The sequence below is a fragment of the Balearica regulorum genome, chromosome 1 (assembly GCF_011004875.1).
Source record: "Balearica regulorum gibbericeps isolate bBalReg1 chromosome 1, bBalReg1.pri, whole genome shotgun sequence".
NCBI classification, from domain to species: Eukaryota; Metazoa; Chordata; class Aves; order Gruiformes; family Gruidae; genus Balearica; species Balearica regulorum.
The window spans coordinates 191,875,134-191,902,803 of NC_046184.1; the positions used below are offsets into that span (position 1 = coordinate 191,875,134).

A 27,670-nucleotide genomic window follows, 5' to 3' on the forward strand; every position below is an offset into this window, starting at 1 on the left:
GGGATGTTTCTTTTCACACAGATGAAATAAGGGAAGGACATTTGTTAACATTTGTTAAACAACAGGGGCTGCTTGCTTTTCTGATAGTCCTTCCACTGCAGCAGAGCTGTCATTTTGAAGTTGTATCTGAACTGCTGTAAACATTGTCACAACTAAAATTTTACAGCTGCAGTGAGTGGTGCTTGTTGTCAACAGTTTTCAGTGGAAAGAGCTGATCTCTTGCCTTGCTAAAATAAACTCTTCAAGAATCTAAGAAAAGATGCTCATAAAATATCCCATTTTGTGTATCTTTCTCTTTCAAGGCTGCAGTCTTTAGTGTCTTCTCATTTCTTCTGGTGTAACTCCAGTGTAGTTAATGGAGTCTCCTCAGCATGGCACCTGACAGCACTGCACAGTTCTGTTTTCCACCCCAGTCTTCTGATCTGTTCAGTGCCAGCTAAGAAACACTAGAACTGGGATAATCCAGCAGCTACTAAATGGCTGACAAAGCTTGTTGTTCTGACCCCAAAACGCAGAAGGTTTCAGCTGTGAACAGGTCTCTATCGTTTGTCTGTGGAGCCGACTGGCTACGTCTCTGCTAGTAAATGAGACGGGACCAAGGTGCAGGTCTGAGTATTGCTGAATCAGTAGCGTACTCTTGGGCACAGCTTTGACCCGTGTGGACTCACATGAGCTAGCAGTCCTCAGGGTGCAGGTGTTAGCCCACGGAAGGAACTTGGGGCACTTCGGATGTGACCACCTTGTGTTGGAGGTGAAGGAGAGCGCAGCTGTGAGGATCCAAGCTGTGCCATGCCAGTTCTCCACAGGACCCAGGAATTGGTTTTGGGCTGTTGTATTCACCCCTACTGCTCTTCTGACAGGGACAGCTTAGAAGCCGAAGCTCACAAGTGAATCACCTGCCTGCTAAAGATGAGGTGCAGTAAGGAGTACAGCGTACTCAGGTTTGCTGGGGCAGCAGCAGGAGAGGTAACTTACACCGCTGCAAGTGGCAGTAATGCAGGTCCAGGCCAGAGGCAGTTAGAAAGCAGTGGTGCAGGGAGGTGGTGGCGACGCAAGGGAAGAAATGAGCTTCAGGAGAAAGCGGTAGCAGTGAGATCACCACAGAAAAGGCTGGGAGTGGTTGATCTAGGTGCGAGTCCGTTTAAGCAACAGTCCTCTTTTAACTACAGGAAATCTTCTGCATCTTGGCTGTTGGCAATCTTAGGCTTATGTGAGATTCTCTGAGTCTCATCCTCTGGAGCTAAAGAATCCACCCACGAAACTAGTCAGCAGTGCATTTTTTTATAATCCACAAGCCAGTATTATTTTCATACGAATGTCAATCCTTCGGTGGCTCACTTTCCATCACTGCAGTCTCTCTTGCTGAGTCAACCACTCCATGACCAGATCCGTTAACTTTTGTTCAGAATGAATGAGTCGTGTCAAAGATGGGAGGGCCTCACCCTTTCCTTAATGGCCTGGCAGATGTCTAGAGCTCTGTTACTGGAGAGCAGCTTTAAGCTCCAGTCTGAGCTTCAGGGGTTTCATTGCCTCTGCTGTGTCCTCAGGCTGCCCAGCCACATCCTAGTGTATGCTACCAGTGTCCCCAGCAGATTTCTTCTCAGGTCTGCTCAGCAGCAGGTGCCATTTAGAAAAAGGCAGCAAATATTTCCTCTGTTTGTGCAACATCCCACTGCAGAGGGGGCTAGGCCACCTAGCCTAAAGTAGATAGGTATGGTAATTAGGCTCTGCTTCCCCCTTCACTGTTTTGCCTCAAAGAGCTGATCAGAAGTCTGAATGGTTGGTTGTCAGGAGAAGCTGCAGTTTCAGAAAAATATAGAAGCTGCCTAAACACGTACCCTATTATTTTTATATGAGATCATTCATGTGTAGATACTGCAAATTCTAGTGTGCACCATTGCTGTAGACAGCAGGAGCTTAAATGAACTTTTGACTTAGAGTAACTGACTGCTTTCGTCAAGCCCAAGTGGGACTAAGGTGTGGTAGCTTCCCAGTTGGAAGACCACCTGATGATCTCACTGTTGGCCATGTGTTTGGTGTTTGTGAATGGTCATGGGCATAGGGAACAGGTGGATCTCACCAGAGGGTAGGTCTCCAAAGGTAGTAAAGATGGGCTGATGTGCGAGGAATCACAGTGTGGGTGTTGTACATGGAATTAAATTATGAGGCAGATAATTTGCTTGCTAGCACTTGAAGTCACAGGCTCTGGGCACAGCCAAGTTTCCAGCAAGAACTGTTGCAGCTAAAGGGAACCTGAGAAAGCCTAGTGCAGGAAAGGCAGTGGCAGGACTTGGGGCATGACCGTATTTGTCTTCAGTTGAACAAAGATTGTCAACACTTGGACATGCATAGAAGGAAGGATCCGCCCCTGGCTCTCAATGGACAAGAGCAGGTAGAAGAAAAGGACCCCACTGAGTGGAGACAATGCAGGTAAATTATGAGGACAGACAGGTCCCAATGCACTCAGTCACTCACTTTCATGCCTCTGGTCACACTTCCCTCAGAGTGCTCCAGCCCTGGAGAGTGACATCTGTTACCAAAAGAACAAGGAGAACAAGGCCCTCTGGGGAATTTTTAGCCACAAACAAGAAAATCTCTGAATTCCTCATCACCACAGAGGCTTTAGCCCTCTAGGCAGCCACAGAGCAGTCAGTGGAAAGATTGAGTGAGGTGGCAAAAAATGTGCAGTAGAGCAGAAATTAAGAGTACCCTGGTCAGAGCTGGGAAGGAGTTCAAGGCTTTGAAAATTCCTCTTGCTGACTCACTCAGGGCGAGTCAAAGGCTTTCCCTGGCGAGTGCTGTTCACACATCCAGATTCTCAGCTTTCATTTAGAGAAGGAGTTGCATTGAGTTCTCACAGGGCTGAAGAAAGCCGCTTTCTTAGCGGTGGTGCACACAGCGAGGTGCCAACCTCCCAACGCTGCATGGCGTTGCTGTAGCACAGCTGTCCCTTGCTCAGCACCTCTGCTGAGTGCAAAGGAATCATCAGTTCCGCACTTTCAAGGGCTGCTGGTTAGACCTGGCTGAGCAGCAGCAGACCTGGCAAGCATCATGCCAGTTTCATGAAGCAGCAAAGGAAAACTCCAGAAGCAGCAGCAGCAGCAGCAGCTCACATGTTCCTATGATCCTGGGAGGGATCCAGCTCACTAAAATCACATCTGCAGTGGTGATACTGGCCTTGGCCCAATATGGAGCAGATAAACTGAGCACCAAAAGAGTCTCTTTCTCTCCACTGGCTATGAAGATACCCGTGGGGGACTGGGCAGTGCATCTCAGATGCGAATACCTGTATTGTCTATGAGTCCTACATGGGGAGTCTAGGAAATCCAAAAAGCTAAAGGAACGGTAAAGAAGCAGAAATACCTTTCTCTACCAAAGGACTTAAGAGACTGGCAACAAAATCTTGATCCCACAGGTAAGGGTATATCAGAGGCAAAAGGAAGGAAAGTAGTCTCTGGAGCACCATCCTTGTGCTGGCCAGAAGCTGATTAGAAATGCATTGGGCCAGAGAAGGGTCTGTGGATAGTCTCTTAACAGGCATCCCAGTGCCTGTGTTTCCAGGCAGGTAAGAAGATAACTTCTGCAGTGAAGCCCCTGTCATCAGTCCAATCTTTTCTGCGTTTTTAAGGCGCAGTTCTTCGGATCATGGTGACTGGCAGAAGCATGGTTTAACCCTGCCCCGGGTGCAGCATAGTGCTATATCAAGCAAGAAGCTGTAAACCTGTTGTTGGTACCAGGCACAGGTCTTCCTCCTCCCTTAAACTGCCCCAGGTCTCTGAGCAATTGATGTGCACTGAGGGTGCACTTCAAGGAGGATGTTCCTACAGCTTCTTCTCATGCACATGTTTTGCATTATCTATATATTATTTGCTTTATAGCAATTATTCCACTCTTTCATTATGCTGGATAAATGAGAGTTTGCTGTAATTAAAAGGTGTTAGCTAACCCACCAAAAAAGAATTTGCCTTACCTAAACAGAGCTTTTGGACTCAAACAATATGTTAAAACATGTTCAAACCATATATTCCTGTCAGCATTTATAACCAGGAGTGCACACTGCTATTTGTTTCCATGAGCTAGTCAGGGTAGACTGAAAGATTACGTGCTGCTGGGTTTTAGGCCAGAGGGACTCTGGACACTAGGTCAATCAATACAAGCCTGCTGAATTGTTCCTGGTGTTGGGACAATTCATCCTTGTCACAATAACTCAAATTGCCTCCTTATCTTCTCTGGTGGTTTTTAAATCTGCACGATAGCAACTGGGGATTCATTCTCCCTACTTGTGTTTAAGGGCTTAACTAAGACAATTAGGCACTACGTGAGCTAGTAACTAATAGGGAAATCTTGGGATACATGAATTGCCCGTTGTAGGTGCTGTTTGCCCCCAAAGGACTGCGGGGGGCCCAGTTAAAGCCTCAAGTTGAATTCTCATATGCAGAACTATTTAGCAAGCCTCTTTTTGTGTTCCAGCCCAGGGGCTGCATCTTCATAGGCAGCTCACTAGTTGGGTTTTCTAAAGTGTTTTTTGACTCCAATTCTGCTCTCCTGATATGTCAGAATCCAAAATAATTTGGGTCAACTTTAGATTTCTCAGTGCAGCAATACTATTGCAGCACTGACAGTATGAGATGTAAGTGAAGAGAGTTTGTGAAGAGAGGTGGTATCTTCTATTAGACCAATTTTTACATGGATGAATTTGGATTTCGGTCTTCTGACCTGCGTTTTTCATGCCTGAGCTACCAACCATTGACATTTGCCTCCTCATGCTAGATCTTTTCTAACTATATTGCAAGAACTAAATTAATACTACTGCAATATTTGAATTGCCATTTACATTTCCTTTTAAAGATCCCACTGTCTGGCTGGCAGCATTTTCAAGTACCTGAAGACCTTTTAAATCTATTGTCTAGCTTCAGGTCTGTGCTTCCTTTTGCCCATCTGTAAAACAGTGGCAGTAGAATATGCAGTGTATTGCAGAGCACTGTTAATTGTTATTAAACTTGGCTGTGGTTTTGTCAAATCCTGGTGATAATATTTAGCAAAATCCTGACATATTCAGTCTTTCAGAAAGGAAGGAATAGGTAATTTTGAGAGGGAGAAATGCGTCACTTGCATTTCTGTAGGAGGGCTGTGTGCGCATGCTGTACCTGTGAATTTTATGGTACCTGGCTCAAGTCAGGAAAGTCCATATTTTGCATATGGAATTGCTGTAACTGACTGCAAATTTGGGAAAAAAAGGGATCCGAGAGTCAGCTTTTGATTCTTGTTTTTGGACAGGTTTGTTGCCCTTCAGTGACTCCTATATAGGCAGCAATTCTTGGGCAACGTGGAATATGCCTCTTTTTAACTTACAAAGAGATATACTTTCGAGAGTGCAGTTTTAACTAGTTTTTTCTGTTCTTGTTCTTATTTTCAGTCCTACCTCCTGTACTCGTTCCAAGACACAGCGAGTTTAACCCTCACCTCAGCCTCCTCGCCAAGTTTCGAAACACTTCTCTGCACAGCGAGCCACTGATGCCACACAATGCCACCTATCCTGATTCTTTCCAGCATCCTCCATGTACCCCTTTTCCATCATCACCCAGCCACATGTTCTCCCAGTCGCCTAACAGCATCAGCTACCCCAACTCACCAGGAAGCTCTTCTGGACCAGGAAGTCCCTATCAGCTCACGGGTAAGAACGAGCTTTCAGACATCCTGACTGAGGCAGTCAAGGTTCTTGCCAGAGCCTGGGGTCAGGTGCCAATTCTGTGTGCCCGTCCACCAGGTTGTAGCTACAAATTGAGCTCTTGGATAGGATGGATTTGGAATGTGATTTCTTGTGTCTTAACACTCTCTTAGTATTGTCTCCTAGTCCTTCTAACGGATGCTCAAGGAATTAAGAGTTGTAGTCATCCCACTCCTAGAAGTGCCTGGATAAGATTTCATGATTACTGTAAGAGGAAAGTTGAGGAGAGGAGCAGGTGTGCCAGGTCACCTTCTGCCTGAAGCTGCCCATCCAAGCTTCTGATACAATCCACGGAAAAGAGCACTTGCAACACCTAAGTGAGGCACCTCTAACAGAGATGGTCAGGGTAGGGACCTTTAGAAACTCCATCAAGAGAGACAGGATAAAATGGGGAAATCAGTGTGCAGAAATATTTTTTAATGTATGGTGATCCCACTGACTGTATAAACTTCATGAAATTAAGGCGTTTAACAAACTGGCCCAACACTTGGTGAAGCCACCAGGCAGATTCCTATGACTTTGGAACGTGTTTCATCAGCTTCACAGTTCTGAGGTCAGTAGGGTTATGTCACTCAGATTGCATTGTGAACTCCTTACTTAGTACTGCTCTAATTACCTGAGAATTTAACAATGCTTTTGCTGTTAAATATACCAAGAAGGTATATTTACCTACACACAACACAGCTGAGAGCTAGCTTTAATATAAAAACATGGTTCAGATTCACTTCTGCACTTTGTTGAAACTCTCAAATAGTTTCAATGATCTCAGCTTTTTCACAAAGATGAATTCAGGTCAGAATCTTGTAGCTTAATGTTTTCATGTCTCAACTACAAAGCGTTTAAATTCATGTCCTTAATGATATGCCTGTTTTGATTTTAAGTGCAAGAAAAGTGTTTATTTTTACAAGGTATTTGTAGTATTTGAACCTTCTTTTAAGCTGGACACTTCAATACAGTGTGGTGTTTTTCCTTCCCTCTCCATTCATTGAATGAACCTTCATTCATTTCTTCTCTAGATTTATACTTTAGATTAAATCATATTTAGCAGCACTGAAACATTTCAGCAAGTAGTAGGACTTGTTTGTCTTCTCCCATCTTTTTCTTTCACCTCTGTGTCACCAAGCTGAATTCAGTGGAGCTGGTCCTGACAGGTAAATCAGACCTGTTCCAACTATGTAATGACTCTCACTCGTGCGTTTAGCTGAACTTGGGACCTTGCAAAGCTACTTAAAAATGGAAGTGGCTCAACCTGAGCTTCAGTATATCACAGCACATGGCATGCTGATAAGTATAATTTGCCTGTGTAACAATCGGGGATGGAAGACTATCTAAAGCAAACTGGAGTAACATTAAGAACCTTGAGTGGGATTGGTGTGACCAAATATAGATGTCAACAATGCAAATTTCTGCATCTCATGCAATTGTCTATGGTCTCTTTGTAATCAGTGGAGAAAAACAGGCACTCCTAGAACGAGATTCATTGCATCTTAAGGTATATGTCTAAAGTAGCTGAGATGCACCGTATTTGCAGGTGCCTATTTTTCTTTAGTTGGTATAAGGAGAGCTTATGGTGACTAGCTTAGGTGTAGACATCAAAAATACCTGTATAACCACATTATATTCATTTCTGTGACTTGTATTGTCTTCCACTCTTTCTTGATTTTATTTTACTATTCTAGCTTGTTGCATTTTCTGTGGGAGGGTTATATCATCTATATATTAGAAATATAAAATAGCATATGAAATTCCTAAATCCTGTACAGTTCTTAAATAGAATAACATTCCTGTGCAGTACTTACGTGGAAGATTCAATGGTTGTCTTATGAGACAGTCCACATTTATGCACTCTGGGTGAAGTTGCTCTGTTTTGAGGGCCTGCCAACAGACCCCAAACACAAGAGGAAATTTCAACCTGGAACCAAGTTAAATCCTGGTCTTCTTAAAGAGACCGTTAGTCCTGCAAGCTTGTCTATGCCTGTACTTTACACATAAGCCTACTGAGTTTCTGTTCAAATGAATAAAACTACATGCTTTTAGTGCTTATGCAGTGAATGTCAACATTTTCTAATACAAAAATGAAGTCCCTTTTTCATTGGCTTTCTAAAGCCTCCTGTCTTTCTTCAGAATCCCCCACTATAGAATCACCTTCTGTTTTCTAGCTTACTGTGCCATAAGTGAAACAGATCAGGAGCTGGGCAGGTTGTGAGTTGATACTTTTTCTCCATACTTTTTCATCACATCCATTGCTTTTTGATAGAAGACTGAACAAACCAGAAGAGGGCCAGCCTTGCCTTGTAGGACAGAGGTAAAAAGGGCAAATCTGGAGGGAGTTTTACCGAGTCTGAGTTTAGAGTGTAAAGGCTTTCCATAGGCTTTTTTTATAGCCTGTGAAGAAAGAGAGCTTTCTCCCGGAGGATCAATTAAAGTTAGCTTCTGCTCTTAACTCAGCATCTTCAAGTTTTAAATTTGTGAGAGAAGTCTGGAACTGAAGGATCAAACTGAGTTACTCTCTTGGGGTAACAACTGGTGTTAACAGAGAGCTTGACTGGACACCAATCTAGGCCTGAGGCACTGTTGTGACTGTCCCTCTCTTTTTCAAGTGCAGCATGTCCAACATGGCAGCCCTTCCTTCCGGTCCTCCCTGAACATGTAATGATCTTGATCTGGAGACTGAAGGGAGGTCAGGTTCAGATTTATGCTCTGTTTCTAGCCCTTCTCTAGTTAAACAATGCTGAAGAAGTGTTAAGTATCCACTAGGAGAATTTACCAACGTATTGATTTAGGTGTCTTTTCTTTCTTTTCTTTCTTTTTTTCTTTCTAATAGTGGAAACTCCACCCCCACCTTACCATGCAAGAGAACCTCCAGGACCCCACAATGGGCGGTCAATGGATGCAATAGCTGAAAGTCAACTAGTGCTGTCTTTGCCCAATGGAGGTAAATCTGCCGATGGAGAAGCTGAAAGTAAATAACCATTTGTACTATTCTTCAAAGAAAAACTGTTAAGCAAAAAAATTGTTATTTGAACAAGAAGGTTCAGTGAACTGCAGTAGTAGGTTTCAGACAGTTCTGCAGTAAGGCTGTGTACTAGACCCATCCGTTAGCTAGCAGAATAGGTTGATTTAAGAATTCAGTGAATTGTATGTGAAGTTACAGAGTTTAGACCTTATTTGCATCCATTGACTAGTGCAGTTTGAAAGCTGTTAATGAAAGCAAACACTGTTATCTACGTTGTAGACAAATACATCAAATCAAGGATGGTGAGGCAATATAACACACAAGAGCACTATCAATATCAGAACTGATTTCTTTATCACCTTCAGTTCTGGGTTCCAAGTACTTTAAAGCCGTGTGGTTGGGACCTTTCTTACTGCCATCTTTGTATTAGTGTTACATTACTGGCTGGCTGGAAAAGAAAAGGATGTGTTCTAGTGACGTACAGGGAGATTTTTACAGAAGGCCAAACTCTTTGTTCTTATATAAGAATGCTTCAGTAAGAGAGGGCATGGATGGTCAGAGTAGAAGGGTCTGGGATCCTCCTTGCTCCCCTTAAAGCAACTTCATGACCTCTCCAGCATGGTCTCTGCTACCTCCAGACTAGCAATGGCAGGTGATGCCTCCAGCATTCAAAGCCCATTGCTGCAGAGCAGTGAGGGGAAATGGAGTTCCTCTGCTGGGTTTTCCTTTGGCTTCCTGCTACTGCAAAGGAAAAATCACCATTGTTCTTTTAGTCCAGCATATTGTAGTCCTAAACAAATGTCCTTTATGGCATGAGGACTGAACACTGTGCACACATGTGCACATTAAAAATATTATGCCAGCCTTCTGAAACAGTGAGGAACATGTATGTATCACAGAACTGGAGCAGAAGGAAGATGAGGGTGATAGGGCTAATTACAGATGCGTACACAGAATGGCCAGATAATAACTAGATATCAGACACCAATACTTTTAAATAAATTGTCGAGATACTTTAACCTCTTTACCATCCCTGATCACTGCCCTAGTGAATATTAGTTCGAAGTTTATTAGAGGTTATGCACAGAGGTGCTCTGGAGGCAGAGGGACTCACATGCCTGTGGTGGGCAGGCAGGATAAGGTTTCCCACTAATTCCTGTAGGACAAATGAGGCTCAGGGATTCTGTTACGTTTTTGAGTCTTTCTCTGTCTCTGAGTTAGAAAACCTGGGCAGGGGTAGATCGAAAAGAAATGACCTTGCTGACATTTGTGCTTACAGTCCCACATGGAAGCGGAAGGCCCCAAAGCATGCAGAAAAATTGAGTGGAGTGATTGATTACTTCTGAACTTCAAAGTTTGGTATTAAGCTGAAAGCTTGGCTCAGTTTTGACTTGCTTTGAGCCCATCTGTCATCCCTAGCTCCTGCTGGTGTGCAGAGCAGATGTATCCCTTACTATTTTCAGTGTAGAGATTGGGCCCCAAGGTTCAGTAAGGAATGTCAGCATGTGCTTAATTTAATGCAGTGGAGTTATCACTTTTAAGAACAAGTGGGACTCCTCAGAGGCTTAGAGTTAAGCTGGTGTACCAGCCCTTTGCATGTTTGGGGCTTCAATCATAAAATTAAGAAGAAACAGAAGCTGCTGTTGAGATAAAGCCTGACATAAGTGACTGTTTAGATGAAGAGCTAGGGGGATGGGAGTGGGAGGGAGGGAGGGAGGGAGGAAAGGAGACAGAGAATGATTGTTTAAAAAATATTACTGAGACCTGAGCAGCTGATTAGGTTTTTTTCCTGCAGACTTTCGGCCTGTTTGCTATGAGGAACCCCAACATTGGTGCTCAGTTGCCTACTATGAACTCAACAACCGGGTAGGGGAGACTTTCCAGGCTTCCTCTCGAAGTATCCTTATAGATGGATTTACAGATCCCTCAAATAACAAAAACAGGTTCTGCCTGGGACTACTCTCAAATGTAAACCGCAACTCTACTATAGAAAACACCAGGAGACACATAGGAAAAGGTAAGAGGAAATCTCTTTTCACTGGGAATATTCAGGGCTTGAAAGAGCTGTGCATTGCATTAACAAACCTAGCAGATCTGTTAGATGTACTTGTCTTAAAGCCAAACCTTCTGAAATAGAAGAAAAGCTGCTGATTCTTTTCTGACTGGATAACAATCAGCAGAGTAGCTCCTCACAAAAGCTATTTATTTGGCCAGCGAAGAGAAAAATGTTGTTTATAGTTGTGTGTTCTAATTTAGCAGTATGTATTTTCATTTTATTTATTAGAGCTTCTGGCAACTGGGAATATTGCCATTGAAATGCCACTAAAAGGATAATTGCTGGTGCCTGAGGGCTGGTTCTCCTACTACCAAATAACAAAGGCAGATGGATGAAACACTTAGTAGTTGAGTTATTTAGCTGAAGTACTCTACCAGAGGTGCCTTTGTAGCTTTTTCCCCCCTACCAGTCTGATTCCCTGTTGTGTCAACTTCTCGCCAGTAAAACTAAGTCCAGGATTCTCCCTCCAGCAGTTGTCCCTGTGTGCTCCACTTCTGGTGCACCCATACCCTGTGCACGCAGGATCATGTGCTGCTGGTGACAAGTACAAGGAGACCACACCTGGACGTGCGTGGCCGCACACACTCCATCCCAGCTCGCTAGGGCTGTGCAAGGCCTGATACTCTCCCAGAACTTACTGTTGGTTGTGGTGGTGACTCAGAAGCCCTGTACCGGCCACTTCTCTGTGCAGACGAAGGTTTGCCTGTTCTGGTATATCCAGTCTAGACTCATTATCTTGCCAACCCAGCCTCTCACCAGTAGCTGCCTGGGAATGGATTTCCCACTGGGCTAATTAACTCTAATTGTTCCACTCCTATTATCTTGTCAACCTCACCTCATTTCCCAGGCCTAGAGCAGTATTTTAATTGGCTCTTGATAGTCTAGTGTTGAATGACTGAATACAAGGAAGCTCTGAGACAAATGTGACATAGTTTTTACAGACAGCAGTGAACCTGAAGGCTAGTGCAAGAGATGTTGTACATAGCTCTTGCACTTTTCTCCAGTAGGGAAAGCCCTTGTGTTGTGGATGCACTGTGTGAAGCCAGTGTGATGCTACAAGTGTCCGTCATATTAGTTTGTTGTGAGGGGTGGAAATGAGTAGTACACCTTGTTCTAACTTAGAAAATAAAGCAAAGCTTCTCTATCAGCATAAGCTGTCAGAGAGGTGTAGATCAAAGCTGAGCCCGGCCCTAAAAGAAGAAAGACAAAAGATCCCAATCAAAGCTGTCATCTGAGAATGTTACATCCTGTGACTTTCTGCCCAAAAAGAGGAAGAGACAGAACAGAAAGAAAATTATGTAAATGCTAATGGTCCTCATCCATTCAAATCTGAAGATCTGTCTTCATTGATTAAAAGTCCTTTAAAGTCTTACACTAGGAATCTGCCCAAGGGAAGGGAGCAGGTTACCCAGAGAGGAGCTTAGTATATCAGAGATCCTTAATTTTACTGCTCTTCCCTGTTTATGCAAATCTTAAAAAAAAACATGTTCAAGTGGAATAGAAGTGGCACCAGTACAGGCCTGCAGAAGAGCACAGAGCAGCTCCAAAAGCATGTAGTTCAAAGGCGTGCTGGACAGATGAAAGCTACTGAGATGGATACAATTGCAACATGTTAACAGGGGAGAAAAAAAGTGAGTAAACAAGATTAGCTCAGTAGGATAAGGATATGTGATTGGATTGTCATCTAGTGTATCAGCGTGAAACGGTTTCCTGGAAATACCACATCAAAGCTAAAAACAATCCAGAACACAATGCAACATCTACTAGCAATTGGACCTGTTTCAGCAGTAAGACTTCAAGGACAAAAAGAGGACTTCTGATCAGAGTGTCAGAAAGATGTGGATGTTTGGAGACTGCTGACTTTCCAGTTTCTGCAGAGAGCAATGCAAACCCGCTGAAACATATGGACCCTTGATTTGGTCTTCTACAAATATGTATTCAGCTGCTTGGCTTCCTTGAGGGTGCTTGTCTCTGGCAAATGAATACCAGAAGAATGGAAATTCACAGTGACATTTCATTACTGCTGTATTTATTGCTTTAAAAAAGTCCAGAAGCAAAATGCAAACTGTAGCCTCTGCTTTCAGAAGTGACTTTGGTGTTTTTGTTATTGTAGTACCCATTTTGGGATATGCCTTTAAAAGCGTTCATTTTTTTCTAGAAGTTGGGTTGCTGAATATGCTATGAAAATTCAGCCTCTAAAATTTTTCACCTTTGCACCCAGAAGTGTGATCACCTTAAATCAGCAGTAGCCACATCTGAAGACTTGAAATGTGGTGAACATTTATGTCCTTATTCTTCTCTCCTACCTTCAGTTCTCACTCCATCTATTTCAGAAACTAATATGGACTCCAGCAAGGTCACCTAGGATCTTCGTATTTTCAGTCCTTCCCTTTTATCCATCTTCCAGAGAAGGGAAAGGAGACATAGGTCAAGTAATAGCAGTCACAATGTGCAACACCCCGTAATGTCTGGTGCAATTGGACTGGAGATGATGACTGGTCCAATGGAGCTGTCATGTTGCCCGTGTTCCCAGTGCAATACTAGTGTGTGCTCTGAGCCACACACCCCTGCCACGCACATTTAATTTGAAAGCTCGTGGGTGCATAGAGGTAAAAATCAAGTGATGGCTTGAAGACAGACTTCAAGGTTCCTGTCTGAGTCACTCTGGAAGTCTATGGGAGAGCATAGTTTTCCCAGATTCCTTTCCCACTCAACCTGCTTTTCCCCAAGCCTTTCCCACTTCTGTTTAGAGGCTGCCTTTGTCCTAAGGATGTGCTGCTGCCCCTTGCTGTCATGACCACAAAATGATGAAGAGACTGGGAATATGTAACCAGTCTTTTTTGTATGAAAGACAACAGGAATAAAACTAATTACGACTGAATTATTAAAGCCTAGTTATCACTAGCTTTGCAGGGCAGTCCACTGAGAGTCTCTGAACATGTGCATTTGTATGTAAGGGTTTGAATGCTGCACCTGGGCGTAATAGATAGGAGGATTCTATTTTTATTAAGTGGTGGATTTTATGAGAACAAAGAATTGAATTCTTCCATCTCTCTTGGCCATGGGAGGGGTTCATCTCACCTAATCTAACCATGGGAAGGGTGAATGTCTTAAAGCAGCTTCACAGGATGACTTGGCCCCCTTCAGGGTGTGGTTTCATGCTCATGTTTAAGCAGTCTGGGTCCCCATTGCCACCCTTGTACTAATGAAGATCTCACTGCAGTTAAATCTTCTTTTGTTTTGTTTGGTTTTAAGTTTATTAGCTGGTTCAGTTCCCCAATCTGTATGGCTGCCCAGTCCCCAGCCAGCAGAAAGCAGGTGTGGGAAGAAGCAGCAGGGGCAGGGAACCAGAGAGCCTTTTCAGCACCTGCACAGACTTCCATCAAAGCTGGCTGTGAGCCTGCACTCTGTAGCGGATGGAGTGAATCATCCGATCACAGTGCCTCTCATCATCTGTCAACTAGAGAAGGCATCTACACAATTAGCTTACACAAGATCCCTAACTTTAAGGTTGCTCAATTGGGCTAAGATAAATTCTCCCACCAATTTAGGTGTATTTTGATGCAAGCAGACATCCAGGGGGCATCAGAGTCTTTGAATGGATGGAAATGCTTCAATCTTCATTTCCTCCAGGCATGGTAAATACTTGAGAGTTAGTGTTGGTAAGTCACTCAGGCACTGAAAAGTCCAGAAGGAAATCAGTCAGTTTCTTGCTAAAGGTCACTTTGAACAGGATCTGATGAGTAAGTCATGTCATGTAAATGCAAATACATGTTTCTGATGTGGTGGATAAAGCAAAATACAGAAAAGCTATTTCAAGTACATGCCATGCTGTGTTTGAACTGCATGAGATAGGATCCTGTAGTAAAAAAATAGCATGCAATGAAGTGGGTCTTGGTCAGCATGCATGTGCTGAACAGTGAAAATAGGTTTAGATGTGTGATGCGTAACAGATTTGTCAGTTCTTTGACAGTTTTGATCCATGCTTTGTACATGGTTGACATGTGTTTGACATTTATGTGTCTGTGTATGTATGTGCGTGTGTGATAAAGTACTTTGCTGTTGAGTTAAAGAAGCAAACCAACCTTCACTGAGAAACAAGGCAGAACAACACATGCCAAGACTTTTTTCCCCAGACCAGTACTTCCAAATAGCATTTATGACAATTTCCTCTTAAAGTTGGTGGGTCCATTGTACAGATAGATGGATATGCACACAGTTTACTGTCTTTGAAAAGGCAATGTGTAGGCACTGAGTACCTGGAATGATCCTGGGCTTGTATGCCCACACCAGTAAAATACTTAAAAAAATACTGGTATAAAGTGGGTTGTGAACAATGGAGAAATAATACACGTTATTTTTTTTCTTTTTCAAGGTGTTCATCTTTACTACGTCGGTGGGGAAGTTTATGCTGAATGCGTCAGCGATAGCAGTATTTTTGTGCAAAGCCGCAACTGTAACTATCAGCATGGTTTCCACCCAGCCACTGTCTGCAAGATCCCCAGTGGCTGCAGCCTCAAGATCTTCAACAACCAGCTTTTCGCCCAGCTGCTTGCCCAGTCAGTCAATCATGGTTTTGAAGTGGTGTATGAGCTGACCAAGATGTGTACTATTCGAATGAGCTTTGTTAAAGTAAGGATTCTTCGTTTTCTCTTGCATTTCTAAAAAGGCAAATCCCATCACTTGCTAGCTTTGGTGCAAAACTAGACCCTATCAAATCCTTCCCAAGTGGGGATTTAGACACCCAACGTGCAAATAGCAATTCAGACTGCCTGTTTCCCAGTATTGCATTAAACTTCTAGGTGCTTAAAATCAATAGCTTTTGTGATCAACGTGGAAATTTCTTAGATTGCAAAAATTAGGTATTCCATAGGCTTTTTGTGGAAAAAAGCAGAGACTGAATGGTGATGTTTCCCTATTGATTGCATAAAGAGCTCAACTTAGAGGGGCTTAGCAACATGTAAATGTTGTAGCACATATCTTAGGCAGTTGTGATCTCTCCTATTGTTACCGGTTTGCAATAGAGCTTGGTAGAGCCATAGTCCTGAAAAGAATGTCCTTACGTTTCTAGACTAATTTACAGTCTCATCATTACTATAGACTGCTATATATATGTTATCAGTCAAGAAACACTAGGTCCTCCTTCATCCCCCACTGAGCTTGCTGGGGAATTGTTGTTTGCCACCTGTCTGATCCCTGGCAAAGGATCATCTTGATTTCTGATGACATTCACTCTGGTCAGCCACACTACCAAAAGGGCTTCTTGCAAGCAGAATACAAACCCCAAAAGAACATCTGACCTTCCTGCCCCCTGTTATTTGGAAGAGACAGGAGGCCACCAAAGCCATTACTGTTTCCACGTCTTTCATATCTGAGCTTTGCAGTCTGACTGCTCTGTGTGCAATGTATCAGTCTTTGTGGGAGTTTCTTAAATCTTCTGAATGACCTTCTCACCAGAATGAGATCTCTTGATTCCTTTTAGCACTTAGGATTTACTTAGGTGCCTGTTGTAGCATCTAAACCCCAGAGAATGGTGAGTATTTCAAGACTGTTTACAGATGCACTAGGCTGACTTCCTGTAGTGCTGCTGGGGAGAGCAGGCAGCAGTGTTCAGCCTGCAAACTAGAGAAGTTGCACCATTAGAAGCAAGTTGCTCCTGCTAGGTACCAGAAGAAGTGGCTTGAGTATGTCCCTTTGACTTGCAGATTTGGTTCTATGACTGAATGACTGAATCAAGCTGATTGAATTCACATCTAAGATACTACAAAACTGCTTGAGGCTCGAGCCCAGTTCCCCTGTATTCTGCAAAGCAGATGAGTTGATTCCAACACAGGTTTCTGGTTTTGACTCTTTCCAGCCATCCTTGGGGACCCATCTCCCTAACTCCCTGAGAGCATTAAGAATGCCCTGTAACTTTTCCCAAGAGTCCAAGCCAAAATCTCCCTGCCCGTGACCACGCTGTTGCTTTTTCCTTGGGAAGGAACTGACAACTTATTCACACACAAGCATTAGGGGAAAAAAAAGAAAGCAGGAAACCCAACAAACAGCATTTTTTTAATGGAAGACGTGAATGGGCATGTTGTTTGTAAAGGCAGTTACGCAATATTTTCATTATCTCAGCAACTCAAGGGCAGTCTCTTTGATGTGTTATCTGCCTCCATGCCCAGCATGGCAGCAGAAACGTGGTGTTGATACACTAAATAGCACTGCTGCCATATTATCACCTTGCTTGTTGAAACAATAGCAGCCACTATAGTGCCTCAGGCACCAGAAGACCAGTGCAAGGAGTTTTTTTGAACCCTTTCCCATGACCTTTGGAAAATGGCTATGCAAATCTCATTTAGGTTCTTCCTCCCTGGCCTGTACAAACCCTTTCCTGTACTCAGTTGTCTCAAATTATTTCTCTCCCAAGGTGTGAGCCTCGGTGTGTTTAGCCTGGGGACAGGAATGCCCCTGGGTGTTGGGTATGCAGTGCGCAGAGGAGCATGTTGTCTGTCAGAGCCACACACCAAGAGCCTCCAGGTGCAGGGCAGTCCTTTGGCTTCTCCCCTGATTTGTGACCACATGCTGCTGGTCACCTACAGCCCATTGGGCAGGCAAATGCAAAGGGCTGGAGACCCAGCCTCGCCAGTGCTTGAGCTACCCACTGGGAGGCAGGGATGGGTAGGGACCAACACATGAGAAACTTGCCAGGACTGCATCATCTTCTGGAGGCAGGACAAGGGACAGAGGCAGTTGAAGGTCCTGTCCCCTCTGATACGCTTCATGTGCCCACAGAGCACCTGGGAGGACCTTAAACCTCAGGCAAATGTGAGTGTGTCATAAGCGAGAGCAGACAGCAGTTTCCATCCACTGAGCACTGCTGATAGCAAAGCAGGATGGCTATTGTCCCCTCTCCACAGAGGAGGCAGCTGAAGCACAGTGGAGAGATGGAGAGTTTCTCGAAGCCAAGGTCTGAACCCAGCACCCATCCTCCCACATTGCCCCAGGTCTTGGGGCTACAGGGACAACCCAGCAGACTTGGCCATGCTCCCCAGCACGAGGCAGCTCAGCGCTCTGGGACATGGCTGGACCCTGGGCTGGAGAGAGCTGTTGCCCAGAGGAAGTGGGAAGGGCTGGCAGGAGCAGCAGGACCCCTCAGCTGATTTCTGGTCTCCCCGTGGTGGTGTCGGTACCCTCTTCCTACTCTGCAAACCACTAAGCTTTGCAAGTTGTTCTCATTTCATTCCCTCGTTAAGAGAGCTCCATCTCCGAGTACATTTCAGCCCCGGGGACGAAGGAGGCAGCCTGCGGCCCAGGAGTGATGTACGGGAGGCACAGAAGGTCCGACCCCCCGGCATTTCCCCTGGCGGGAGCTCCAGCCAGCAGCCTGAGAGGTTGGGGAAGGCGACTGTGAGTGCGGGGGAGTTGCCAGCAGAGGGAGATGGCCAGCCACGTGCTGCCAGACTCCTCCAAACCGGGCAGGTTGTGCTTGCAGCATGCAATTCCTATTCCTCTGCATTTTCTGTCCTGCCAGTCAGGAGAAGTGCACCGACTCCTCTGGCGCTTGCCGTGTATCCTCGCTGCAGCTGAGTACGTAGGACTTCACAAGCTCAGAAACCTGACTGCACTGGTTGGAAGACTGCATTTTGTGTGAATGCTTCCAGAAGATAAATCTGAGGTGCCTGTGAACACAGGCCCTTTCTAGGCTGATAAATCCTCTGCGGGTCAGAAAAATGCTGCCTGCTTAAAAGTACTCTCTGGGCTTTGGTGGGTCCATATCTTACTCTTCTGCTTTCTTCCCCCTTTTCTTCACTAAGTAGAAATGGATTTTATCCAGACTACTTCTTAGGGCATCTAGTTTTGGTGTTGATAGTAGTTTTGCAGCTGATTGTCTGGAGAAGCAGGTTCTAGAGGTCTCAGTTGTCTGAGTTTTTCAGCACTCTACAATTTAGGCATCAATCTTACTATACCTCCATGTCCTTTTTTCATGACAAGAATATCAACCTGCCTGACTAGCATAATGATAGGTAAGGCTCAGATTCTCTGATCAGCGGCCTCATCCTGCAGCGGGACCGCATTTTGCAGTTGCCCTATGGAAATGCAGGCTCAGTTCTGGCACTGAGACGGCCAGTTAGCTGTGAGACTTTGGGCTGTGGCTTAGATGTCTTGCGTTGCTGTGAAATCAGGCTGCCTGCTTGACAAGCATCCTCTGTGCCTGCCTGAGGTGCGGGGACTTCTGGTTCTCTTTTCTCCCTGCCAGCAGCTCATCCCCATCTTCCATCAGATGCTCTATAGCCCTTATCTCCCCACAAGAGCTGGAGAAATTACTGCAGGACTTCCCACAGCAGACAGCCAGGAACCGTGGGGAAAAAAGGACATGTTCAAGGATAGAAAACGTGTGGAGAATGTCTATACATAGGTTAAGTTTAAGGTAAAGGGGACATGACGAACCTTGCTGGAGGTTTCCAGAGGTTCAGATAGATAGAACTTGTAGAGGCTCAGACTTGTAGGATGCATCTCTACCAATAAACGGAGCAGTGCCCAGGATCATTCCCAGTTCCTGTTAAAGTGTTATGACAGGCCTGGCCTGCTTTTTGTCTGTGCCAGACAGCAGTCTGGCAGACTTTCCTGGGCACGTCTCCGGGGTGCGAACAGCAGGGACCATTCCCCATGGGCTGTTTGCAGGCAGCCAAGCTTGGAAACAGGCCTTTCCATGCCAGTTGGTCTCAACACCTGGAAGTGTGACCGAGCATTTTTAATTTAATAGTATAGAGTCCCTGATCACTGTGATAACAATGACTTTAAAAGGGAGCAATGTTTCTAGAGAAAATTATCCCTAGGACATAGCATTAAATCTTGGACACTCGAGTGATGGACTACCTGTAGTTGTGTTAGACTGTCAGCACTGGAGTTGCGATTTAATGTTTGTGTTTTTTTAAAAAAAAACAACCTCACTTTTTGGTCCTTTGATACTTTTATAGGGCTGGGGAGCAGAGTACCATCGCCAGGATGTTACAAGCACGCCCTGCTGGATTGAGATCCATCTGCATGGACCGTTGCAATGGCTGGATAAGGTGCTGACACAGATGGGCTCACCTCATAACCCCATCTCCTCAGTCTCTTAAGAATCATCTCTATAGAATTCCCTTAGGATGGATGCTATTGCAGGCAGTGGCTTATAGGATTTCCAGTGAACAGAAGCTTCTATATGTAGATGTATGTAGATGTAAATATATCTATACATAGTCTACTCTCCTTTTTTTTTTCATGCTATGTTTTGTGGTTTCTAGTTACTCTGATGCCAGTACAATAAGTTTAGAAATTCAGGTATAGCATCTCTGTTCTCTAGTACAAAATAAGCCAAATTCCTGCAAAAGTGTCAAACATTTCCTGTGAGCATCTTCATTCCCCAGCCAAGCCAGTAAACGGTGCGACTTCTCAGCACTTTCATGTGGATTCAGAAACCTGGCTGTAGCTGTTCCTAGTAGGTGAAATTCACCCCTCTGCAGGCAACCAAAGTCAGATCTCTGCACCGTTTATATCTATCTTACATCCTAATTTCAAGTCTAAAAGAGGACCTTAAGTGGTGCACAGAACTTATGCATAGAGATGACTTTTATCCAGTGAACTGAAGGACTAAACTGCAATTCCAGTCTGTCTCCCTACTGCAAAGCATGGTGGGACAACAGATCCTCCGAGGAGCTGAGGCACCCTTGTCTCCCCTGGGATTTGGCAGGAGGAGAGAGCCCTCAGGACGCGTTCAGCGCTGGAACCTTATCAGAGCATTCTGGACACATCTGAGTAGTCTGATACTGTTAACCCAGTAGTGTACGGTACTGCTGCACTGAAAAGCAACAAGCTCCTAAGAGGGAAAAAAAAAGAAAAAAGGAAATTTGAAATATATGCCTATAAGTTTGAAAACTAATTAACTTCCAGTGCTTTTTTGCAAAGTACATACATACTTGCATATGTATCCGGCATGTAAACTGAATCCTATCCATTATACAGTATTGATGTAGTTTGTTTTAAAGTTAGGACTGTCTGTAGTTAGACTACTGTGCTGATATCAAGGGTACGTCTAAACGGGACTTGAACTGTGATTCAGAAAAGGGAAATGAAGTGTGCATTGACGAACTGAATAATTACTTTATCATTCATTCTGGGATAGTCTCTGTACTGGGAACAGGAACCCCCACGCTGACAAGATGCAAGGAGAAGGAGGTGGGAGTCAGCCACATCCGTCCCCTGTGCTGGGCCAGTCCTCAGGATCCGACTGCAACACTGGGGTTTGACAGCGAGGGCTTCCCTGCCAGTCACCTCGTACATCCCCAGGGATGGTTCCTCATCTTAGATACAGGCTTCATCATTTGCAGTGCTTTTGCCTCACCTGCAGAGGATGGTGAGGCAGTGTAAGCCATGAACAACTGAAGAGTGAATCTACGTGCAGAACCTTTTTTTAAAAGCTCCTTGTCTGTGGTCCTTCTGTAAGCAAGGAAACCTGTTGCCCGTACTGACATCCACAGAGCCAGCCTTACAAAATGCTGTTCACTTGGTAACCTTTTCTGAGGAGGCAGGTGAAACATTACATTTTGATGGTCCCCATTACCTTGCTGAAAGGGTATTGGATTATTTCTTTCCAGGCATAACAGTCCACTGAAAATTGTTTTGCTTTAAGGGTCAGAAAGAAGGATAACTTCTCCAATCTCATTCCTCCTTAGAACACATCAGACGTATCCTGAGAAAAAGCATAAATGTTTTACAGAATGTTTCTTTTCTTCTCACACAATATCTGGTGCTACACATCTTACTGCATAATTAGAAGAGAATGCCTGAAATCTTCAGCTACGTCATGTATGCAAATCAAGTAACATTCACTGGAAAGACTTTCCATGTGTTTTAGATGCTATGTAATACCTGTTATGGGGTGGTAATTACGAACAGAGCAGAAGAATCGGTAAACTAGCGGGGTTACTTTCTTTCAACGCATCTTCAGCTACCTGCAGAATTTGTAGGGCACAGAAGGATAAATTATTGTTTGAGCGGGAATAGCAAGTTGTATAGGAAATTTGTAAATGCGAAGAACCCTGTTCTGTCACCATTTGACGTCAGTAGGGTCACTGTAGGATAGAAAAAGCTTTACAGTCTCCTGCAGCAATGAAATCCAGTAATAACGTTACACAGAAATTCCAGGCATGCCACTTACTGTTTAGCAGACTTGAGAGACATCAGTTTGGAAAAATGCGTTTTCCTCAGCTTCCTCTGTCATCAGCACCACTGTACCGAGGTACTGCTAACACAGTTTTTAGCACATTCATTGCACCTTTTCTCCAGTAATTTCTCTGTGCTTTTCATGTTGCTCATCCCTTTGCTTTCTTAGCGGCTAAGGACAGAGAAAATCACCTCTCCCATCCAGGATCTAGCTCTGACCTTTATCCTAGATTTTTCCTTGCCTTTTTGGCTGAATCCTCCTTCCCTCCTAATATTGAGAGAAGCCTAGGGGTTGCTTTTAGACATTCCCAATGTGGCCATCTTCCTCACAGAGAGCAAAGGGGGATGTTCTGAGATGTGTCTGCTCTTGGGCAGCTCCAGAACCCAGTTTCCTGCCGATGCTGCAGAGGAAAATTGGATCGCCAGTGAAGAGAAGAGGGTTCTTCTGGGGCATCGTTCGTTTCATCATATGGCAGGTATTTCAAGTAGGTGAAATAAGCTGCACTCTGAGCGTGCTTATGTCTTTCCAATGAGTATAAGGGGAACTCAGGGTCAGCAGCACAAATGTGGACTGCTGACGTATCCAAAAGAAGGTGAGGTGGGCCCTAGGGAAGATGCGGTGGCTTTCCCAGCCTGCTAATGATGCTAGCTCAGTAAGTGTCTGTGTTGTTTAGGTGGAAGTTGGTAAATTCGGAGCAGTTTTTCCTTTCCTGTATGTCTACTTTTACAGTAATCCTCATACAAATAGGGTTTGGCTTCAATGCAGTCCACGTGCATCTCATTAAAGGTAGCCACTTTAATAGTCCCTTACTAGTAAGTAAAGAGGCATTTCTGGAGGATGATTCTTCTGACCTGTTTAAGAAGTCAGCATTAGGATGAGATGAATTTCAGCAAATGTAACTATTTGCTGAAAGTTTGATCGAAGGGCCTGATTCTGGGCAATCAAAGCCAACAGCCATCTCAAGAGTTGTTAACATTTGGGATGGCTGGTATCTCCGTGTGATCTCTTGCCTGTTTTGATGGCCAGTAAGGCTCTAGTGGCTTAGTCCAGTGCATGAGATGCTGTGCAAACACACAGCAGCCGACGGCTCCTTCCCAGGAGAAGAAGAGAGCTCACATCAACGAGGGAGAAGTGGTAACAGTGGACGAGTCAAACAAGTGAATAGGAAGATGATCCCTGCTCAGAGGCAGTGATAAAAAGTAAGGTAAATAAACCATTTATTTCCCTTTCTTTTTGAAGAAAGTCTCTCTCACAGGCTTCTCTGCCCATGATTTGAGATCAATTAAAAATTCAGGTTTCTCATAATTTATAGCAATGTAACTTTGTATCTCACTCTAATGTCTCCCCATTTTGGAAGGAGATATTTTCTGCTTAAAGGTCTTCATGAACCTATCAACCTGTAGTCAATTTAAAGCCTTTAAATGCACTCATTAATACTGAGTCTTTGGAGATAGGCTTCCTGAGAGATTTAAAACCACTTACAGCGAGACTACTTAGTCGAAGACAGATTTTTTTTTAAATGTTTTTTGAGCCATCAACAATTTAGAGCCTCTTGAAAGTTTCTGTGGAGAAGTACAGCGCATCAGCAGGCAGCGATGGGAGTTTGATCAGGCAGTGGCATAAAGCAAATTCATCATGGTACATAGACCACTTGCTTTCCTGTTAAGCCGCCGAGAGAAGGCGGCTGCTTAATTGCTGCCAGTTCTTCAACAGCACCAGTATTAATGTGCCATTTGCATCCAGAGGTGAGGGAAGGAAATCTGGCACGTGAGTGCCCGGAGCCATTCAGTGGCACTGGTGCTCCAATAACAGCTCCTCAGGTGCGGTACAGCAATGGCTGTAGCTTTCAGAAGTGCAGCATATGCTTTGCCTCCCCATCAGAGGCTATGCTAAGAACATCTTTACGCCTCATATTTCATGTTTTGCTGTACTCAGTCTGAAGGATAATGTATCAGCAACACGAAGGGGAACTGTGGCCCCAAGTAACATCAAATGGAGTCATGCAAATTCCTTCCGTGTCTCCAGCAGGTACTGTGTCAAAACTTTCACCCCCGAGCAGCCTTCTCCGAGTGGTCCCTGCCTTGAGCAGGGCATCGGACTCAATGCCCTGCAGAGATCCCTTCCAATTTATGTTATTCTGTGGGTATGTGCAGAGATTGAATGATAACTGGTCGCCACAGGCAGGAGCTCTCTGTTAGTGGAGACAGTTTCAGGGTGAAGCATGTTTATCCTCAGCTATTTCTGCATGAGTTCCATGCAGGAGAGTTACGAGGTATTAATGTTTCCTCAGCATAAAATCAACACTGCAAATGTCTCTCACTGTAAACATCATCTCCACCTCACAACTCCCAAAATAGAGAAAATCAGGCATTTGTGATTATAACTTCACCTAATCTGCCCTTGTTCTTCCTGGTTTACAACACTCACCTTTGCCTATAACGTCTGTGAATCAGAAAGTCTCACCAGTGACTGAGGAGCTGCCAAACAGCTGGATTTACAGAGGCAGCTTGGGCAGAGACTGTTTGCTTCTTGGCTGGATGGAAATGATTTATAAAGAAGCTTGATCAAATTTAATAATTTTGAAGTGGTCTCAAGTATATGGCCAGTTTTTTTGACTCTTTAGAGACTTCTCTGGTGCAGCTGTAGTGTTCAGTAATACTTGAGCACTACATGGTGCTCAGCACAGGAAAGAAACATCGTCTGTACTATTCACCTCTCCCCCCAGCTCCCCATAACCTAACTTAGTAACACCAAAAACAATAAAGAAAGATCAATGATTCATAGGGTAGACAAATACCATTTTTTTCAACGTTGAGAAATGCTGCCCAGCATATAGATTTATATAATGAGAAATGTACCAAATGTAACGTGCTCTCCAAGCCAAAAGGGAGAGCTTCTTGCTCTGAAGAAGCCTGGAGAGCAGACTGTTACTTGAACAGCTGAACCCAAGCGTTTCTGGGTGAGTGGAAACCCTGCTGATGGGGCTGAGAACATTTTTATAGAGGACTTAACAGCTCATGGTTGGTTTCAGTAGCCAGAGATGCACTTGAGAGGATAAAAGCACTGGGGAGGATGGAGCGTATGACCGGCTCTGCTCAGTGGTCATTGCTGGAGGTACCAAGGCAATATGTGCTTGGGCAGCCATTGTGCTCACTATAGAGCTTTTTACATTCACATCTAAACTAATCATCAGGACCTGTTTTAGGAGCAGCTGGAGTACCACTTCATCTGGTGCTTCCTATACACACAGCCTGGCCAAGTCTGCCAGCCTCCTTAAGCCATTAGATATGTTGGGGCAAATAATGATGTCCCATGGGATCCAAGGAGTAGGCTCTGGTTGCATCTGGGAACTGCACTTGCAAGATTACCCTCTGCCTCGCTGCAGGACTAATGAGGAGGTCAGCTTTGGGGCAACCATTCAAGGACACTATGAGCATATCCAGTGTGTGTTGCTCAAAGAAAACTGCAGCCTGAACAGAAACTGCACGACCGAAAGACACGGATTATATAGAGTGTCTACCTGGGAACTGCAATGAAGCAGCTCACCTCATGCATAGGTGGGAAATTGCAGTGCCCAATGGAAGATGGAATCAGCAGGAGCCTCCGCAGGGACTCCTGACTGTGAAATCATATTTATAACAGGAACCAAGAATGACCAAGTGTGTTTCCCAGAGAGTGACTAAGAGGTCAGGTCACCATCAAGAAAGAGCCTGATAGAGTTGGTCCCATCTTGCAGTGAGGAGAGAGATTATACAAGACTTTAAAAGCTTCTCAACCTGAGGCTTCATTGCAGTCACTGAGACAGGGCTTCTTCCCAACGGCAGCTCTGGGATACCTTTCTGCAAGGTGCAGAAAGCCTGCGTGGGCATTTAGTCTTTGTTTAGCAGAGAGAAACCACTTTGTGTCTCTAGTGCAGACAGACACTTCTGCATGTTGAGTACCAGCACAAAACACAGCCTTTGGTTTGTACTGATCATCTACTTGTAGGAAGCTCCCGAGTGGCCAGGAGCCGCCAGGATCCTGTTACCTTTTCATCCCAGGGCTTTCCAAACAGCTTGCCCGGGCGTGCCTTACATTATATCGCCACATTGATGCTGCACTTCCCTGCTGGGGAGGTGAGGCGTGTGAGTCCTATCAAGAGGACACGTGCACTTGAACCTGGGCCATGCTTTCAAACTTGGCGCCTGTACAGATAATAATTTGCCGGCCATGTCTCTTATGCAAGGTAGACATATCCACTATGTCCTCCAGAGTCAGCTACTCTTCCATTATAGCCAGTGTGAACATTTCCAGCTAATTGTGAACAGTTTTTACATCTTCAGTCATAGTGTTTTTATTATCCATGGATGCTGCTATTTTATATTCCATGTTAGTATTTGAATAATACTGCATATGAATAGCATAGAAAGAAACAGACCAACCAGTTAATAATTTTAAATACAGACCTCATCAGCAAAGAAAAGCTAGAAAACACTTGGTAAAGTCTGACCCCTTGCACTTTCACAGTAGTGAGCACATCATGTTTCAAAGTGGGTTTTTTGATGGTAAAGTGTGTGTTACATCTTCTTAATTCACAGTTACGTCCATCAGATGCTTTGCAAACAAGAGAGCAAGGGAACAAACACACTGATTAGCAGAGATAATGCACATGCAGATCAATTTTCTTCAGAAATTGGAGTTTTTAATTATTTATAATACTAAGTACAAATTAAATGTACCACAGCATACTTTCTGCAGATAATTCAGTGTTAGCAATTTAATCCCTCATTTCAGTATCGCCTCTGTGATACAAATTGGGCTGAGAAGTGAGACAAGAAGAAACAGGCCTTTTAGTGTGGATCGATGAAGCCATAAGGTTGCAAAGTTCTATGCAGTCAAGGGGCCAAATTTGGTGGATTTGCAGGTGGTGTGGGTTTTCTGTGTTAAGTGCAAGCTATCAGTCTTGTGCAGAAAATGAACCACGACTCATGCATATTCAACAGTGTCACTTCTGCCTATGAACAATCCTGCCCTCTCTTTTCGATGAGAATCCAGGCAAAACGTCTGCACCATGCAGATGAAAGTATTCGTGGTTAGCAACATTCTGTAAAACAGTGTAGATCGCCATATGAAGAACGCTACATGGACTCCTGAGAATGAAAAAAATCTCAGACAAACTTAGTTTCAACAGCCTGAGAGATCAGGGTAGCTCAGAGTCCTCTGATCAGTCCCCCAAGTACTCTATCCCATACCCTGTCCTATCAGGAAAGAATTGCTAATCAAGTGGACATTTTCACAAGTATTCTTCCTGCTGCATTTGATTTGAGGCATTCTGAAGTCAACATATTTAGTCTGATGTTTGAACAATACACTTTTTAAACACACTCAGTTTTCTTTGGCTGGAATTATTCTATTGTAAAAGGGATTATTCACGTCTTGTGTTTTACTGTTAATAAAGATATTTCTGATTTAAGAGCTCATTCCCTTGTTGTCTCCTATTTTTCTCTCTGAAAGAGATTAGCCTTGGAAAGCTGTAGGTCCCAGCCTGATCACCAGCAATTTTAGGAACCAGAACATTTAGAAAGCATTTATTCATACAAGTCAGTCTTAGGCAAGAGGAATTGGTGACTTCACTGAGTAATGGGATGAAGCAATGCTTCCAGCAATATGGGATGCTAGACACTATAAAATGGATTGAGAATTAACACGGCATAAAATCTGCATGTTATAAAGTGTATGCATCCCTCAGTGTCCTGTGGC

The 27,670-nt window shown here is 44.2% G+C and overlaps 1 protein-coding gene across 2 annotated transcripts in view; it reads left to right on the forward strand.

The window, feature by feature from the left end:
- SMAD9 (SMAD family member 9) overlaps positions 1-27,383 on the forward strand; it is a 44,655-nt gene extending 17,272 nt beyond the window's left edge. Inside the window, exons 3-7 of one of the 2 annotated variants that reach the window (XM_075741975.1) lie at positions 5,417-5,674; positions 8,553-8,690; positions 10,480-10,701; positions 15,116-15,372; positions 19,704-27,383. In XM_075741975.1, coding sequence (XP_075598090.1) covers positions 5,417-5,674; positions 8,553-8,690; positions 10,480-10,701; positions 15,116-15,372; positions 19,704-19,847 — 1,019 coding nt within the window. In that variant the 3' untranslated portion in view covers positions 19,848-27,383. The remainder of the gene's footprint in view (positions 1-5,416; positions 5,675-8,552; positions 8,691-10,479; positions 10,702-15,115; positions 15,373-19,703) is intronic. The other variant, XM_075741976.1, reaches the window with a different exon arrangement.
- The last annotated feature ends 287 nt before the right edge of the window (positions 27,384-27,670 follow it).